Source organism: Sminthopsis crassicaudata, chromosome 3, assembly GCF_048593235.1.
Source record: "Sminthopsis crassicaudata isolate SCR6 chromosome 3, ASM4859323v1, whole genome shotgun sequence".
NCBI lineage: Eukaryota > Metazoa > Chordata > Mammalia > Dasyuromorphia > Dasyuridae > Sminthopsis > Sminthopsis crassicaudata.
In genome coordinates, this window is record NC_133619.1 from 445,142,344 (window position 1) to 445,158,347 (window position 16,004).

Here is a 16,004-nt window from a genome sequence, read left to right on the forward strand (position 1 = left end):
CTAATAGAAGCTTCAACTTCCCATAGTAGAGATTTAGTTTTTATAAATTGTCACTTTTTTCATGAGTACATAGCTAATCACTAGGATTCTGTAGCAACACAGGATAGATAACACCCTTCTCAAGAAAGCAAGGGATATAAAAATGGGAAAATTATTTAAGGGAGAAAAAGGGAACTTAGAGGAATATTTGCCATGCATCTGGCAGGAGATATGGATATGAAAAGACATTGTCTTTTCCAGGATAAAAGACAAAAGGGAGTTACTACAAGTTTTGTAATTGTGAAAAAGATCTTTATAGACAGAATTGCAGACTCTATCTAGATAAACATTTAGACAAGACTTCAGGTGTCTCTTATTCAAGGACAACAAATAGTTTTTACAGGAGTGAATGAAACTATTAACTTTACAAAATTTTATTTATTTCTCCTTTCTTTCCACTATTAAGGATTAGGGGATTTCTATATGTATTAAAATGTCAAGAAATGATTATGGTTTTTATCCCACTCCCCACTCCTATTTTCTCTGCTTCTACTCTTTTATAAACTGACTTTTCCTTTTTATCCTTTACTTTCTTCCCATCGCTCATCCTTCTTCCCATCCAGAACCTTGATTACTATCTATGAGTGGAAGAGAGAAAGAAAAAATGGATAAATTTCTGGCAGCTTACCATTTTGTGTAGCTGGTATCTAGCTGTACTTATCTCTCAATCAAACACTAATCAAGTTGTCATGTTATGTTTAAAGTACACCAGCAAAATTTACTAGCCATATTTGTGAGGTTTGTAGCAAACGCTACAACAAAAAATTTATTGCAACTTTGGCTATAAAGTGAAAAGATGCTAACAATCCTTGTAGGCCAAGATAATGTGCAAAGATCAACATTAATAAGCATCTGATTTGTTCTTTATATCCTCTATGTTCAAAATACCTGTTGACAGGCATTTATTATCCTTCCAAAATTTTCTACATAGAATTAAGTCTTAAAATGACCAGAAATGCTAAAACATCACCCAAATTTATTAGAATAAATGTTTATGAAAGTAAATTGATATTGCATAAAACAATTCCTAATCTGTTCCTGCACTATTAGTATTTTCCCTTTGTATATATTTGAAGTTATTAATGTTATGTTGTAGATATTTTTATGTGTTTGCTATCTATGCCATTAAAATGTAAGCTCATTGTACGTAGGTATTTTTTTCATTCTTTATGTTTTTATCACCACTACTTAGCATTAGGGCCTGGCATATAATATATTCTTAATAAATACTTATTGATTGATTGAGTGGTATTGTGACCCTCTCCCATCCCTACTACTGGTTTGTCCGGCCCCGTTATATTTTAAAAGATGTCTTTCTAGCCTCTCTGTCTTTATGTGCTTACTACACTGAATTTTGTTTTTGGGAAAAACAATACCATCTGTGTTCTTATTTTACAGCGATAACATAGATTACATAGATACTCATTGGTTGACAATGGCATTTTGTTGTTGAAAAGTTGCATTACAGGGAAGTTGCAAAGTTTATTCCTGATATTGAAGAAAAAGGATTACTTTAAAACATGCTTGTTCATGACAATGTCTTATTATTCTGTCCATTTTGATATACATCAGGGAATGAATATATTTTGCCCCTAGTTTATTGCCAGATTGTTGATAGAGGAGCTGCTAAAAGAATGCACTGTTACCATTTGAAATGAATTATACACATATGCTCTCAGAAATGTATCACTATGAAGAATTATATAGGAATATTTTGGATGCCTATTCAAAACTTAAGAAAATTTTCTGACCACATTTCTATCAAAAGTAATTCTAAAATTTTTCAAGTTTTATGTGGTCTTATTAAACTGCTTAGCAAAAATGAAATATTAACAGATTCTCGTGTGTCCACTTCTGTGGACAATTGATGAGTATATTAGAAACATCATTCTGAATGCTTTTTCTCTCATAATACCCACAAATCATCAATAGATGTAAAGTAAAGGAAGAACTCCTTTGGGTGAATAAGTTGGGTGAATCACAAACTCACAAAGGATGAGGAAGTGGAAAGTGACAAATATGCTCCATTGAATCAACTATCATTGAATGATGCACGAAGTTAGCGGCATAATCTACAAATTCAGAACACATACAGACTCCTACTGGGATACTGCTTTACTAGAAGTAAAAAGGTATAATTCCTGAGAGAAATTTTTCTTAGGTGGATTTGTTGATTATACAATTCAAACCTAACTAACCTAATACTTAGACAGTAACCCACCCCTTTGGTTATATGCCTTAACATGTAAGGTATACATACATATTATTGAGGGAACTTTAAGACACAGTAGTTCAGATGACCTCAGACATTTTTAATTTCAATTCCCTTACTTTGAGACATTCTTTTTTCATGACCTTGCAAAGCATCAATATAATACATCTGTTAGGAGGTATAATAATATCTACTAGGATCAATGGAAGTAAAAAAAAAAAAATGGCTATAGCTGTGCTGCCAAGTAATTTAATCCATTCCCCATCACATCATAACTCTGGTGCTCATGATTTCTATTTTTTCCTGTATTTGTGAGAACATTTCTGTTTTCAGTGTATTCTACTCTTCTTTGGCATAGGTGTATGTTGATGATTACTATGGTTTTGTGTTGTTTTTTTTTTTTTTCCCTTCTTTTCCTCTGATTCTTCTTCTTCTTTTCTTTTTCTTCTGATTCTTAATTTGATTCCAAATGATGAGCAATTTTTCTGATGGGCTATGTTCTCCATTACCAATCATTTAGTTTTCCTTTTTCTTTTCTAATTCATTTTATTTTTCTTAGCAGGACTGAAAGTTCCCAATTTTTCCCCTCAGATCTGTTTGGCATTCAGTCAGGAGTAACTTTAATACTTGAAGACAATAGCAAAATTGGTTGCTACTTTTTTGTTTCCACATTCTTAACTATTGTTGTCACCCTAACTTAGTGAAATGGCATGAGAAGTTTGATGGGACTAGAACATACCCAGAAATGTAGTTATTACTCTGTGGTTTGTGCCACTGCTTCAGAATATTTCTTAACCTTTGTTATTCTTTCAGGCTGGTTTCCAGAGTAACAAAATCTCATTATAATTATTTGAAGAGCAGCATTTATCAAGTTGGATTTTTTTTTTTTACACTAAGCAGTTATATATATATGATAGGGTTGCAAAAAGTATGGCCTTCAGTAAAACCATTCCAGACTTTTGAATGATTTTTTTTTCCTCATACTTGTTTGAGTTTTTACAGGTTTTTTTTTTTTTTTTTTTTTTTTTTTTTTTTTTTTTTGGAAATGCAATTTTCATTAGTTTTTTTAGACTCATGTTTCCTTATATTATTCCTTTATGTTCAACTAGAAAGAATGACAAAAATCTAACAGTATAGTATCTTAGAATTTAATCATAGCTAGGTGCTTCAATATTACCAATATAAATGCATTTGTTTTAAAATTTCGCCATTTTATTAGGGAGAAGAGGGTTAGAGGCAACACCATGATAAAAGTAATTTGTTAGTATGTTTGAGTATCTTCAGCATTAGTAGGATCAAAAATGAAAAATACTGTCTTGTGGAACCCCAGTCTATGGAAAAAATAAAAAATACACTAAAGTCTCTATTACCTGGCATGTGTGAATTATTTTTTCTTTATGTGTCATTCCCTTACTAGAACATTCACTCTTACAAAACCTTGTGTTCTAATTTTTTTCCCTTCCCTATACAGCAATTGATCAGGGATCATTTCTTAACTGAATTGGGATTTCCTTGCTGTTTAATAAATATTTCTTTGAGGTAAAAATTTTCAAAAAATTAAAATAAGGTATATTATACTTAACTCTAAAAGTATATTCAATACAAATGGATCCATTTTTAAATTATTAAAATATTTCAGGATGGTATAGCAATTCAAGGTCATTATTATGAATCAACTCTCAGGAAATACCCTTCAAAATGTTTCCTAATAAAATGGTAGAGAAGTGAGGGTTTATTGTCCTTTGTTTTCAACATTGTGTTCTAGCATCTAAGAGCTTCTCCCTTCTCCTACCTTTGCCCCTCTTCATAAAACTAGACATGTGCAGTCTTGTGCACATAAAGAAAAACAACTGCATGGGTGTGCTCAGAATAGCCAAACGGTAAAAGTTGCTATGTTTATGTTCAGAAAATTCCACATTTGATATACAGAACATCTTGAAAAGTTGAAGGATTGTTTTATTAAGGCATAGTTAAGCTGGGTAGATGCTTCCATATTCCAATGCTAATACTAGGTAGGTGCTTCAAGACACCCAGAAATACAATGAAAGTATTGAAAAATAAGTACTTTACAATTTAAAATGTTTAAATATAACTGTTTTCCCCAAAATTAGCTCCAGGAATTTTGTTTGGTCTCTGGTATTATATGTTTTCAAAATATTGGCATGTAAATTATTTGTATATTAGAATAATGTGACGATCGATCACTGTTTTTTGTTCTTAAACTTTTAAAATGGCAATAATTTAGATGTAAAAGTTGTAACAGCTTCAAACCATTAAAAATGCTAACATTATGTCATTACATCCATAACCAATTTGCAAAATTTAAGCTTGCATGTTTATAATAATTTGCTCATTTGCATTGAGGAAGTCATAATTTTAGTTTCTTCTATCTATGTTGGTGAGCTATTTTCCTTTTCCTCTGGGATTGAAAATGTTGAAGAGCCAATTGGTAGAGATAAGTGTTCCCCATCTGGATTTTAAGGACATGGCCTAGACGAAAGGAAGAAAGATAATTCTTCTATTCACAAGTACAATATATATGTAACATCATTAAATTTACTTTCTTGTCTTTTGAATTGGTGGGACAAAGAAAGGTCTTTCCAATCTTTCTGTGACCTACCATCTCCAGAGAGAGGAATTTTAGAGATTGAAAGTATTCCTAGGTATCTTATAAATTAGTTAGACTCATCTACCTGAAAAGTTAATTTATGTATGTTGCAGTATGTATATGGCTGTCTACATTCCTTCCTTCCTTCCTTCCTTCCTTCCTTCCTTCCTTCCTTCCTTCCTTCCTTCCTTCCTTCCTTCCTTCCTTCCTTCCTTCCTCCCTCCTTTTCCTCCCTCCTTCCCTCCCTTCCTTCCTTCCTCCCTCTCTTTTCTTCCTTCCTCCCTCTCTTTCCTTCCTTCCTCCCTCTCTTTCCTTTCTTCCTCTCCTTCCTTCTTCCTCCCTCCCCTTCCTTCCTCCCTCCCTCTCCTTCTTTCCTCCCTCTCTTCCTCCCCTTCTTTCCTTCCTCCCTCCCCTTCTTTCCTTCCTCCCTCCCCTTCTTTCCTTCCTCCCTCCCTTTCTTTCCTTTCTTCCTTCCTTCCCTACTTCCTTCTCTAGTGTTTAACAGTGTCTGACTTAAGAGCTGGTATTTAATAAATGCTTATTGACTGATGAACCGAGGCAGGATCTTAATCAGTGTTCTGGACATACGTCCTTTGAGAGCAGCCCTTTAAGGCTTCAAATTTCTCTATTGATGTTATAATTTTTTCTTATCTTTTCTTTTTTTGATCATAAACAAATAGTAAAAGCATAGCAGCATCTTTTATTTCCTATACATCCCAATCAGTTTTGTTCTTGCCAAAGATACAGTCTGTGAAGTTGAGGTGTTGTGAAAAACCTATCTATCCCTCCCTCATATTTAGATAACTACTTCCTTCACCCAATATAATTACAGATTTTGTAGAAATGAAGCAGTAGCCATAGAGTTAGAGGTAGCCAATACTTTCTTGCTTCCCTGCTTTTTGGGAATAGTACTGTGATCTTTTCCATTCATTTGTAGTCTCTTCCATTTTGAAATAAGTTTTCAACTATCTTTTAAGTTGTTTTTATCAACAAATGAGCTTTTTTCTGCATGTATTAATTGGTACCCAACCACTATGTATAAATTCCTCCTCTTCAATCATAGCCATTTTATTATTTGGTACTGAAATGGCAGAGCACAGATGTGGTTCTGCTCTCACTGACAAGAAGAGTAGCTTGTCATGTGTACACCGTTCCATTCCATATCTATTTATTCTCCTTCCAATTTCATCTTGAAATACTTTGGGGATCATCTGGCCTGGTTGAACCTCCCTCCAAGCTCTTTGTGGTCTTATTTTCTTTTCTAATCTTCCTTTCACCTATTTTGTGAGTAAAAGTGTTGCTAGTTTTCCATCATCCTCTTCCATTATGTTTTACAGATGTATGTGTACTATAGACTGTTTTTGCCCTTGGCTGTCTTTCCATGACAAATAGATTAAATGTTTGCCAGCTGAAGCAGTTTTCTGGACTCTCTTGATCTTTTTGTAGTGACTGTTTTGCATCCATTAGACATTTCAAAGGAATGTTGATACTTAGTATCTTTACTTTTGTTCATTTCCCATTTTTTGGAGTTGGCAGATTGTTTAAAGCAAGTTGAGTTGGAACTACTCTAATTGGATACTATGTCTTCTCATTTTTATCCTTTCCTCTAATTTGGTATTGATTTTGATATTTGTTCTATCCAGTGGATAATCTGACTAAACACGAGAAGCTGATTCTGAAATAACTGCTTCATTGGTAGCCTGGCATTTCTTGTCTATTGTGATCTTTTCTTCCTTCCTTCCTTCCTTCCTTCCTTCCTTCCTTCCTTCCTTCCTTCCTTCCTTCCTTCCTTCCTTCCTTCCTTCCTTCCTTCCTTCCTTCCTTCCTTCCTCCCTCCCCCCTCTCTCCCTCCCTCCCTCCCTCTCTCCTTCCCTCCATCCCTCCCTCTCTCCTTCCCTCCATCCCTCCCTCTCTCCTTCCTTCCTTCCTTCCTTCCTTCCTTCCTTCCTTCCTTCCTTCCTTCCTTCCTTCCTTCCTTCCTTCCTTCCTTCCTTCCTTCCTTCCTTCCTTCCTTCCTTCCTTCCTTCCTTCCTTCCTTCCTTCCTTCCTTCCTTCCTTCCTTCCTTCCTTCCTTCCTTCCTTCCTTTCCTCCCTTCCTTTTCTTTCTCTCTCTCTCTTTCTATCTTAATTTTGATATGTGCTTAGCATATGAAGTATTTCTTGATAAATGAGCTATGAGACTTCTGTGTGGGTTACAACAAATTTTTGGTCTCTTTCATTTTGGATTTAGAAACTATATTTTTTGAGCTTTGATGGTTTTATTTTTTTTATTGTTATTGTGCCTCTCTTCCCATTAAGCCACCGGATTTTTAATTATATATGAATTTAATTTTTGTTTGATCATCATAGAATTTCTCCACTTCTTTTGTTCGTCACAAAGATTGTACATTTAATATAATGCAATTTTGGTTATTATTGAAAACTCTTGCTTTCTCCTCCCTCCACTTTGTTACCAAGGCATAGATGTAGAAATGAATGGGGATACATTACAAGTTTATCTTACTTGGATTCTTTGATCAAAAATAATTTATCACTCAGAATCCTGGTAGTGATACTTAAGACTGGAAGGGCCTTAGGCAACAGATATGGATTACAACTGGTATGTAAAGCTTTTCTGGTGTGATTAAAATTGCTAAAGCCCATGCTGTCTAGTGGCCTATCCTTCCGTAGCCCATGGTCATCTCTACACCACAGTGAGGTATCTGCATGAAGATTTTATAAACTTTAAAGCTCTATATAAATGATAGCTTTAAAAAAATTACTAGAAATATAAGATCACAGATTTAGAACTGGATGGGGACCTTTCAGATCACTTTTCAGACTAGGGCCCATAGAGACAAGGTAGATGGCACATAGCAGCTGTGTGGCTTTGGGAAAGTCACTATCTGTTCAGTTTTCTCAACTGTAAAATGGAAATAATATTACAGTAGTGCCTACCTTACAGAGTTGTTATAAAGATCAAAGAAAATAATATTTGTTAAAATAGCACTTATGTCTATGGCACGTAGTAGATGCCATATGAATGCTAATTACTCTCTCATAGAGAGTGACAAATTTTCTAAATTATAAGATTGAAAGGAGGGAGAATTGGATATGTTACTTCCTTGATATAGGGGACTTTTGGGGTGAAGATACTCCCTTTACTAATGCAGGTTAAGTAATTTCCTCATAGTTAATAATCTTAGAAATTATTAAATGGACTTAGAAATTATTAAATGGCTAGAGTTCTATATCTAGATTATCAGAGGTGGAACTTGATTGTGGTATTCCTGATGCTAAGGCTTAGTTTTCACTAAGCCATGCTGCTGCCTTTCTAACAAAATTACTTGTTTCTTAAAATTTATTTTTATTTCTTTATAAGTTTCATTTATTTTAGAGTTTTCTATGTCATCATATTATGGAGGTAAATTCTGGAAAGATTCTGCAAAAGATGAAGCAAGAAAGATGGCAAAGACAGACATGTTTAATTAAGTTAGATTCTAATAAGACTTCTCATTACCCCTAGCTCTGGAAAGCTCAGATAATTTTCTGGTGCGTACAAAGGACTTTTGTAGCTAATTTTTGATTCTCCCTGAGAGAGAACAGTGTCATACTACCTAACTTGTAAGTTAGATTATGCCAAGATTCTCTTCTTTTTCTTCTTCCCAACCCCCCTTTTTAAACCCTCAAGTTAACAGACTGAGGCACAGTTGGTTGCTGCTTCATCATTATATTAGCAACAGGCAGATTTAAGCTGTTCTTTATGCTAATCACAATTACTCTCTAAAGTGCAAGTTAATCTTTTCTTCTTCCTTTACAGTTGTAAACATTGAAATTTTATTATATCTCTTTGGATTCTAGTAAATAAAACTAAGTGTGTAAGTCAGTACTGTAAAGAGTAAAACTAATGCAAAAAGGTAGCCATTTTATTGATTATAGGTGAATCATAGTTTGGGAAATGAAGTGCATAACAGGAGAGATTTGAAGGGGAAAATAGTGCAAACTGAAATGCCAGGAGTGGCTGGAAGAAAAGGTTTTTTTTAAATTCCCTTCCAGCTTTCTTTTCCCCTTCTTCCTAGTCCTTGTTCCAATTCTCTCTCTCTCTCTCTTTCTCTCTCTTTCTCTCTCTCTCTCTCTCTCTCAATAGTCTCAGGAATAATAAAATTTCTTTAATATTTTTACAGTATTTCTAGTGGGAACTTGAGGAATATTAATTCATCAGTATCTTTGTTTTTAATTCAACAAATATTTATTAAGTCTGTATTAGGTATTGGGTGCAAGGTAGATGATTTCTTTGTTCGTGGTGAAATTTTCCTGTGTGATAAGGATTGACAATTATTTGTCTTGGGGAGGGGGCTGCTACTTATTAGATAATACTTTTTTACCCCTGATGAGTAGAGGCAAATCTTGAATTCAGGGCTGTCAGACTCTAAAGGTGGGAAAAACATCCTTACATTTCAGAAGCTTAAGTTACACTGAGACATAGTTTCTGCTACTGAAGCATCATTTACAGTTATTTATACTGGTAGTATAGAAATTTCTTGAGTTTGAGACTGTTTGTGGATTTGAGTGCATGATATCTCTAGGGTAGCTAATGTTTGTTGAAGTAGTTTGAATTGAATTGTGACTCCTATTCATAGGTAGCAATCTGTATGGTTTTTGTATTGTTACTTGTGGGGGAGGGGTGCTTCAATTCTTCTATTTGATTATAAGCATTGAGGTATTTTTTCATTTTGCTGTCAAGACAAGTTCTCAATTTTAAGACATTTTCATAATCCAGTTAATTTTACTGCACAGTTAACAACAAAATACTTTTTCTTCCTTAGCTCATTCTTGATTGCCTTTTAAATAAAGCAATTTGTTTTAAAATTTTTGAAATACATTTCAGCATTTCTTTTATAGTAATTTGCTTCACTGTCAATAAACCCCCTTAAAATCACTCTCTTTAGGGTAGGGTAGTGCCTATGAATAAAAAGAGAAAAATATTGTTGGGGAGGGATAAAGCGGGGGTTACAAGAATTTCACATTAAAACCTAATAAAGTACCTCAAAAGGGGTGTATGTACAATTTTTTTTTTTTTTTTTTTTTTTTTTTTTTTTTTTTAACAAATAAAAGGTATTTATACTCTTTTTGGAAGCTATGGCTCTGGTTTCCTTTTAACTTGGTTGAATAGTGTTAGAACTCAAACTCCCAACCCCCATTAATTGCTTTCTTTTCTTAAACACTCATACCAAATCAGATTTGGAACTTGCTGCTGCTGTTCTCTTCCTTAGATTTCAAATTGAGCTGAAACTGTTAACCTTAATCATAAATGTTATAGTGCTTTTGTTAAAATGAAAGAATCCACTTAGAAGTAGCCCAGAGGGTGAGGGTGGAGTGGGGAGTGGAGAATGATCTTTTCTACATATATTCACATAATTACATGAATCATTGGCTGTTGGCATGTATTGTTAATTGTATGTCTTTTTGATTTTTTTAAAATTTTACATAGAATTCTTCAGAATCAAAACCTCACTTCTAAATCATTTCTTCTTCATCCTATCCCCACCCCTTTTTAAAGTTTTGTCATTTCAGCTATAAGGCTTTGGAAAAGTATGCACTATGGATCACTCTTGCCTTAGTTCAATAATTTGAGATAATTAAGAAAGGCTGATTATAATCTAAACAGCAGTGTGGCTGCTGATTATCATGCTGTGTTGCTAGCAATCTCATGAGTCTCATAAATGCTACAAGGTGTGTTAAGAATAGTCTGATGCTGTTTTGTTTTGCTCAAGTAGGCTGAGCAGAATCCTGGGAAAACAAGCATGATGTCAGGTTCTGAAAAAGAGCAAGATGGCAACCGAAGGGTATTTGATTCTTTTGATTTAGGATTTAGACTATTGGATGCTCCTAGTGTGCTTCATTAGGCTGCCTACATGCATTTGCCCTGTCAACATTATGTTGCTTGCATGCATTTTCTTTTGTATTTCTGACTCTTTCCATATAGCATTGAATGTGCAGTCATTTGTAGATGTGTTTAACTTGTTTTTAAGAGCGTATAAGGGCTTGACCTTATGTCATTTTCCCTTATATTTTCGTAAATCTCCTTCATCTTCCAAAATGTTTTGTTCTACTCTTTAGTAAAATAGGTCCTCTATTACATTGCAGAGAACAAAATATTTTCAGAAGAGGTGGAGTTTAGAGTAGGGTCAGTCTCCGTGGTCCTTTTAAATTTAAATCAGCAGTTAGTTGCCTATAAATGCATAATCACCTAAGTAATTGCTGGGTTGGGTTATATGCCAAATAACCAAGTAGATGTATTAGTGAAAGCTTTGACTATGTGTGAATGTGCGTGCGTGTGTGTGTAACTGTGTACAGGCAAGAATGACTGAAGAGTTTGTGTATGTGTTATTTTAATAGGTTAGAAGGGTTCCTGGATCCAGTGGTCATCTTCATAAGACAGAAGACGGAGACTGGGAGTGGAGTGATGACGAAATGGATGAAAAGAGTGAAGAAGGAAAAGCAGCATTTTGTCAGGAAAAGGTATAAGGCAGTTAGTTGTTTAATTTGGGGTTGACACTCCTACCAAAGGAGAACTGGGTAACCTATAGTATTTTTTTATTGTGGCATTTAAATATGACATGTTAGCTTTTGTGCATTAACATTGGATACTTGTTTTACAGTCACGAAGAGTAAAAGAAGAAAATCCAGAGGTGAGTTGTTTTCCTCCCTTCTTTATCTCATTCCTCTTCTGCCCCTTAAATATCTATCCAGATTTAATGATTTAGAGGAAAGACTTCGAAGTTTTGAGTCTCTGCTTGAAAAACAACACAGAAACTAAGGTAAAATTCCATCATTTTTTGTTGACAGGAAGTCAGTGGTTAAAGCATCCAGGAAATTCATCCAAATTTGCTTATCTTGATTTTTTAAGTCTTATATGAGTCTTGATTAGGCAAGGGAATATTTGTTTATCAGCAATTTCTCTTTGAGAATTGGTATCTTTTGATCAACTTTCATTTTTGGTTTTTATTAAGTTCCCATTTCCCACTAATAGATGGCCATGTTTTGAAGGAATTAGCATACCTCTCTTAGAATTGAAGCCTATTAGAATAGATTTAAATATTATGAAGAACTAGTTATTAAAATGTGTTTATAGCAGAATTAAAATAAAAACATCATGTTTACATATAACCCAGAATCCTTCATTCTTTTCTACAATAATTTTACCCAATATTCTTGAGTTTAGAAGAAGCATTTTCATTTGATTAAATGTAGTTAGCCTTGTAGTTTGGGCTTATTTTAATGACTTTGCTCAAGTGAGAATTTATCAGGGAGAATGGGCTAATCCCTTAACACTCTACTATTATTTCCTATACTATTTGTACATCATCCCTTTTGTTATTACTGGTAGTAGTTTTGTGTCTCTGCCCTTTCTTTTGCTGCAGCAACTGAATCTGACTAGTCTCTTCTGGGTCCCTTTTCATTTGTTTGCTTCCCTATTTCCTTCAATCTTTATCCTATAAATTGATTTGCTTTTTCTGTCCTACTCCCAAGCAGGAAAATAATCTTTCTTTTACTAGGGTCAGAATTCTGTACAAATATATGATGGTCCATTGTGCCAGAAACTTTTAGTAACTTAGGTCACCTTGGGCATAAAGGCCGGTATTTTCCAGTTATTGTGAATATTTAAGTATGCTTGCTTGCTTACACATTTTTGCCTATTTTTTGACCCCAGAGTCATAGATGAAAAACTATTGTTGTTATAAAGCTGTAAAAAACTAGCCTAGGAAAGAAAATGGCTCCAGTATCAGCTTTGAATCAAACAACTATTACTAATGTATTGTAAGAACCTAACTGGCTGATAACTTAATCTTTATATTTCACTGGGGTAAACTGATAGGTATGTGTTTGTTTTTTTTCCTCATGGAGATTGACAGGTAAGTTATAATATCATTTGAAATAACTCAGAGTTTAAGGGGGAAAAAAAAATTGTGATAGTGATATCTTCTTGCCAGAAAGGTTTTAGTACCTTGAAATGAAAAGAGAGACACTAACTGAATGGTCTCAATTAATTTATATTTTAACTTATTGGAGTAGATTTTAAAACATTAGTTATTTACCTCTATGTCTAGAAGATAATCTTTGATTCCCTAGCATAGGGTATGCTTAAGAGATTTCATTTTGTAAACTGTCATCAGACATAATTTTGATAGGTCCTATATCCCTGCCTTTATATCTGTATTTTAGTTATCACAATTTCTATCTAATTTTAACAAATTTGAAAAGAGAATTCTATTTAGCTTTAATCTGCTATGCTCTAACCAAGTTTCTTATTGCATACATACACATAGGAATGACATTCTTACCTCCTTCACACACTATTTCGGTGCCATGGTTAGGTGGTTGGCATCTTCTCAAAATGGTATGGCAAAGGTTAGGAACATTTCAATATCAACAGTTTTAGTAAGAATGTCAGTTAAGTGGCATAGAGTACAAAGAGATGTGGTTTTTGGATGATGTGGTATTGAAATGTACATTAAGCATACAATTACTGTCACACATAAAGACATCAGAAAGATTCTAGAATTAAAACCTCTACCTATGTTATCTCACTTGTTCCTCAGAACAACCCTATGAGGTAGGTGCTATTATTATCCCCATTTTACAGATGAGGAAACTGAGGCTCAGAGAGGTTGAATGCCTTGCCCATGGTCACACAGCTAGTAAGTGTCAGAGGTGGGATTTGAACCCAGTTCTCTCCTGACTCCAAGTCCAGCACTGTATCCACAACACTACGGTGCCTTTCATCAATACCTGAGTGGTTTGTCAGGTGTTCACATCATTTCTAAGCCAAAGGTAAGCATGGAGAGCACAGGTAAACGTGCAACTCTGATGAAGATCAGGAAAAGACTCCATGGGACTATGGTATCCGGACGGAATAAAGTAAAAAACAATGTTCTGTTTGCTAAGTGGTGTTTCCCAGTCTGATAAGAGAGAGCAGCATAGTCATTATCCTAGGAGTTGATGTCTAGGTTGGATAAAATTGAAAAGACTGAATGACTAGTTAAGGAGACTTTGTAGTTATGTCTAAGAATTTCTTCATAAATTACAGACACAAAGGAGCTAAGCTAACAAAGGAACTCAGAGGCCCCTTAGTCTAACCTGGTTTGGTAGATAGAGTGCTGGACTTAAAATGAGGAAGATCTCGGCTCAATTCCTTCCTCTGCCACTTACTACTATGCAACCACAGGCAAGTCACTTAATTTTTCTGAGCCCCAGTTTCTTCATGTATAAAATAGGGAAAATAGCACCTATAGAATCCTGTAGTATAGGGTTGTTAGGAGACTCAAATATAATCATGTATGTCCAGCTTTTTGTAAACCATAAAACACTCTATAAATACTCAAAATAATAGTGCACATGAACATGTATATATAAGGGTATACACACACACACACACACAAACACACACACGTGTGTGTGCATAGTACCCAAACAAAAATTCTTTCTCTAGCACATACAAATAACTATATCCTGCCTTTCATTAAGGGTTTCCACTGGGATAGAACCCACTGATTTTACACATTTTATATATCTCTAATCCTTGGAAATTTTTTCTTTATTCATTCAAATCAGTTCAGTAATTTCTGCATATTATTTTTAGGCTATTGTATAGGGCTAAAAGTAACAAATTCCCTTCCTATGACAGCTCTTGAAATCTTTGGTTATAGTTTTAAAAATCCATATTTTCTTTTCCAAAATCTTCTATAACCTAAAAATGTCGTTGTATTCTAGATAAACTGCTTTCTATTCATGTCTATTTTAGGCTCTAAAATTGATTTTTTGAGCCTATGTATAAGACTTTTACATTCATCTTTCTACCTTATTAAATTTGGTCAACCATTCTTATTTTTTGAGGTCTCTTTGAATTCATCCTCCCATGCAGTCTGTTACTATTTCTCTTGAGCTTTCCATAATCAGCAAATTTGATAAGAATGCTATAGAATAATAAGGGCAAACAATTGGCACTTGGTAGGTAGATAGCACTTTAAGATTTTTCAAATACCTTACATGTATTGTCTCATGTGATCCTCTCAGGATCCTAAGAGATAAGTTCTGAAGCTATTTTCAGTCTCTATTTTACAAAGGAAGAAACTGAGGTTATAAGAGATTAAATGACTTAGCTATAGTCATGCTATGTTTATAAAGTTTCATTCAGTTTATCAAGTGTCAACACTTTATCTAACATAGCAAACTGCCACTAACTATAGATGCCTTTATCCATGCCTTTTAAGAAAAAAGGTAAGTGGTTTGGATCTGTGCTCAGATCCCTGAAATGCTCTACTAGAGATCACTTTCCAAGTTAGCTTTGAATTTCCAGTGACAACTCAGTCATTCAGTCACTTTTGAGCCTTACTTTTCTACCAAAAAATAGCACAAAAGACTTTTTTTGTCGAATGCTTTGTTGAAGTATAGGTAACATACATATACATAGACATGTGTGTGTATATATAGAGAGAGATATAGGTATTTATAGTATTATCCCAATTTACCAATCTTTCAATCCTAATCATTTTCACCTCCTCTCTAAAAAAAATGATTTCCTTTTCAGTTTTGAAAAGTCAGGAAAACATTCATCCTTGTAATCTTCTTGCATTTCTTTCATTCTTCATGAGCTTTCAAAATCTTTGACAGTCCCTCATCATATTTTCTTGATTCCTTTAGCATCTTGAATTGTAATTCAGCTGGATCTGGTGACTTAGAATCACCAGAGACAGACAGGTACACTTTAATAGTCTCAATAGAATGTCCATTTTACCCCAAAATTTTCGTCATTTTTATTTCATCAACCTACTTTATGCATAGTCAGAGACTAATCCAAAAAAAAAAAAAAAAGAGAAAGAAAAAAAAGTTTCATTATTTCTTTTATGACTCTTTGAAGTGTGTAATTAAGATGAGAGAAGAAATTATTAGCAAATCTGCTTTTTGAGCTAGATTTCTGAATAACTGAATTCTATACCTACCATCTCATGACTCCATATTTAATCCTATTCAGATTTTCAACTAGGACTTGATAGTATATTCTGTGACAGTATTAATATTACTGCTCTTTACCATGCTTCTCTCTCCCCCACGCCATTGTTGTATTTATTCACATTAGTTTATCATCTTAATATATAATGCTAT

The 16,004-nt window shown here is 34.1% G+C and overlaps 1 protein-coding gene across 5 annotated transcripts in view; it reads left to right on the top strand.

Annotated features, from left to right (window-relative positions):
- STK39 (serine/threonine kinase 39) overlaps nucleotides 1-16,004 on the top strand; it is a 302,226-nt gene that overhangs the window by 187,174 nt on the left and 99,048 nt on the right. For all 5 annotated transcript variants that reach the window (XM_074303200.1, XM_074303204.1, XM_074303202.1 and 2 more), the window contains exons 11-12: nucleotides 11,238-11,360; nucleotides 11,501-11,530. In XM_074303200.1, the coding sequence (XP_074159301.1) occupies nucleotides 11,238-11,360; nucleotides 11,501-11,530 (153 nt within the window). The remainder of the gene's footprint in view (nucleotides 1-11,237; nucleotides 11,361-11,500; nucleotides 11,531-16,004) is intronic.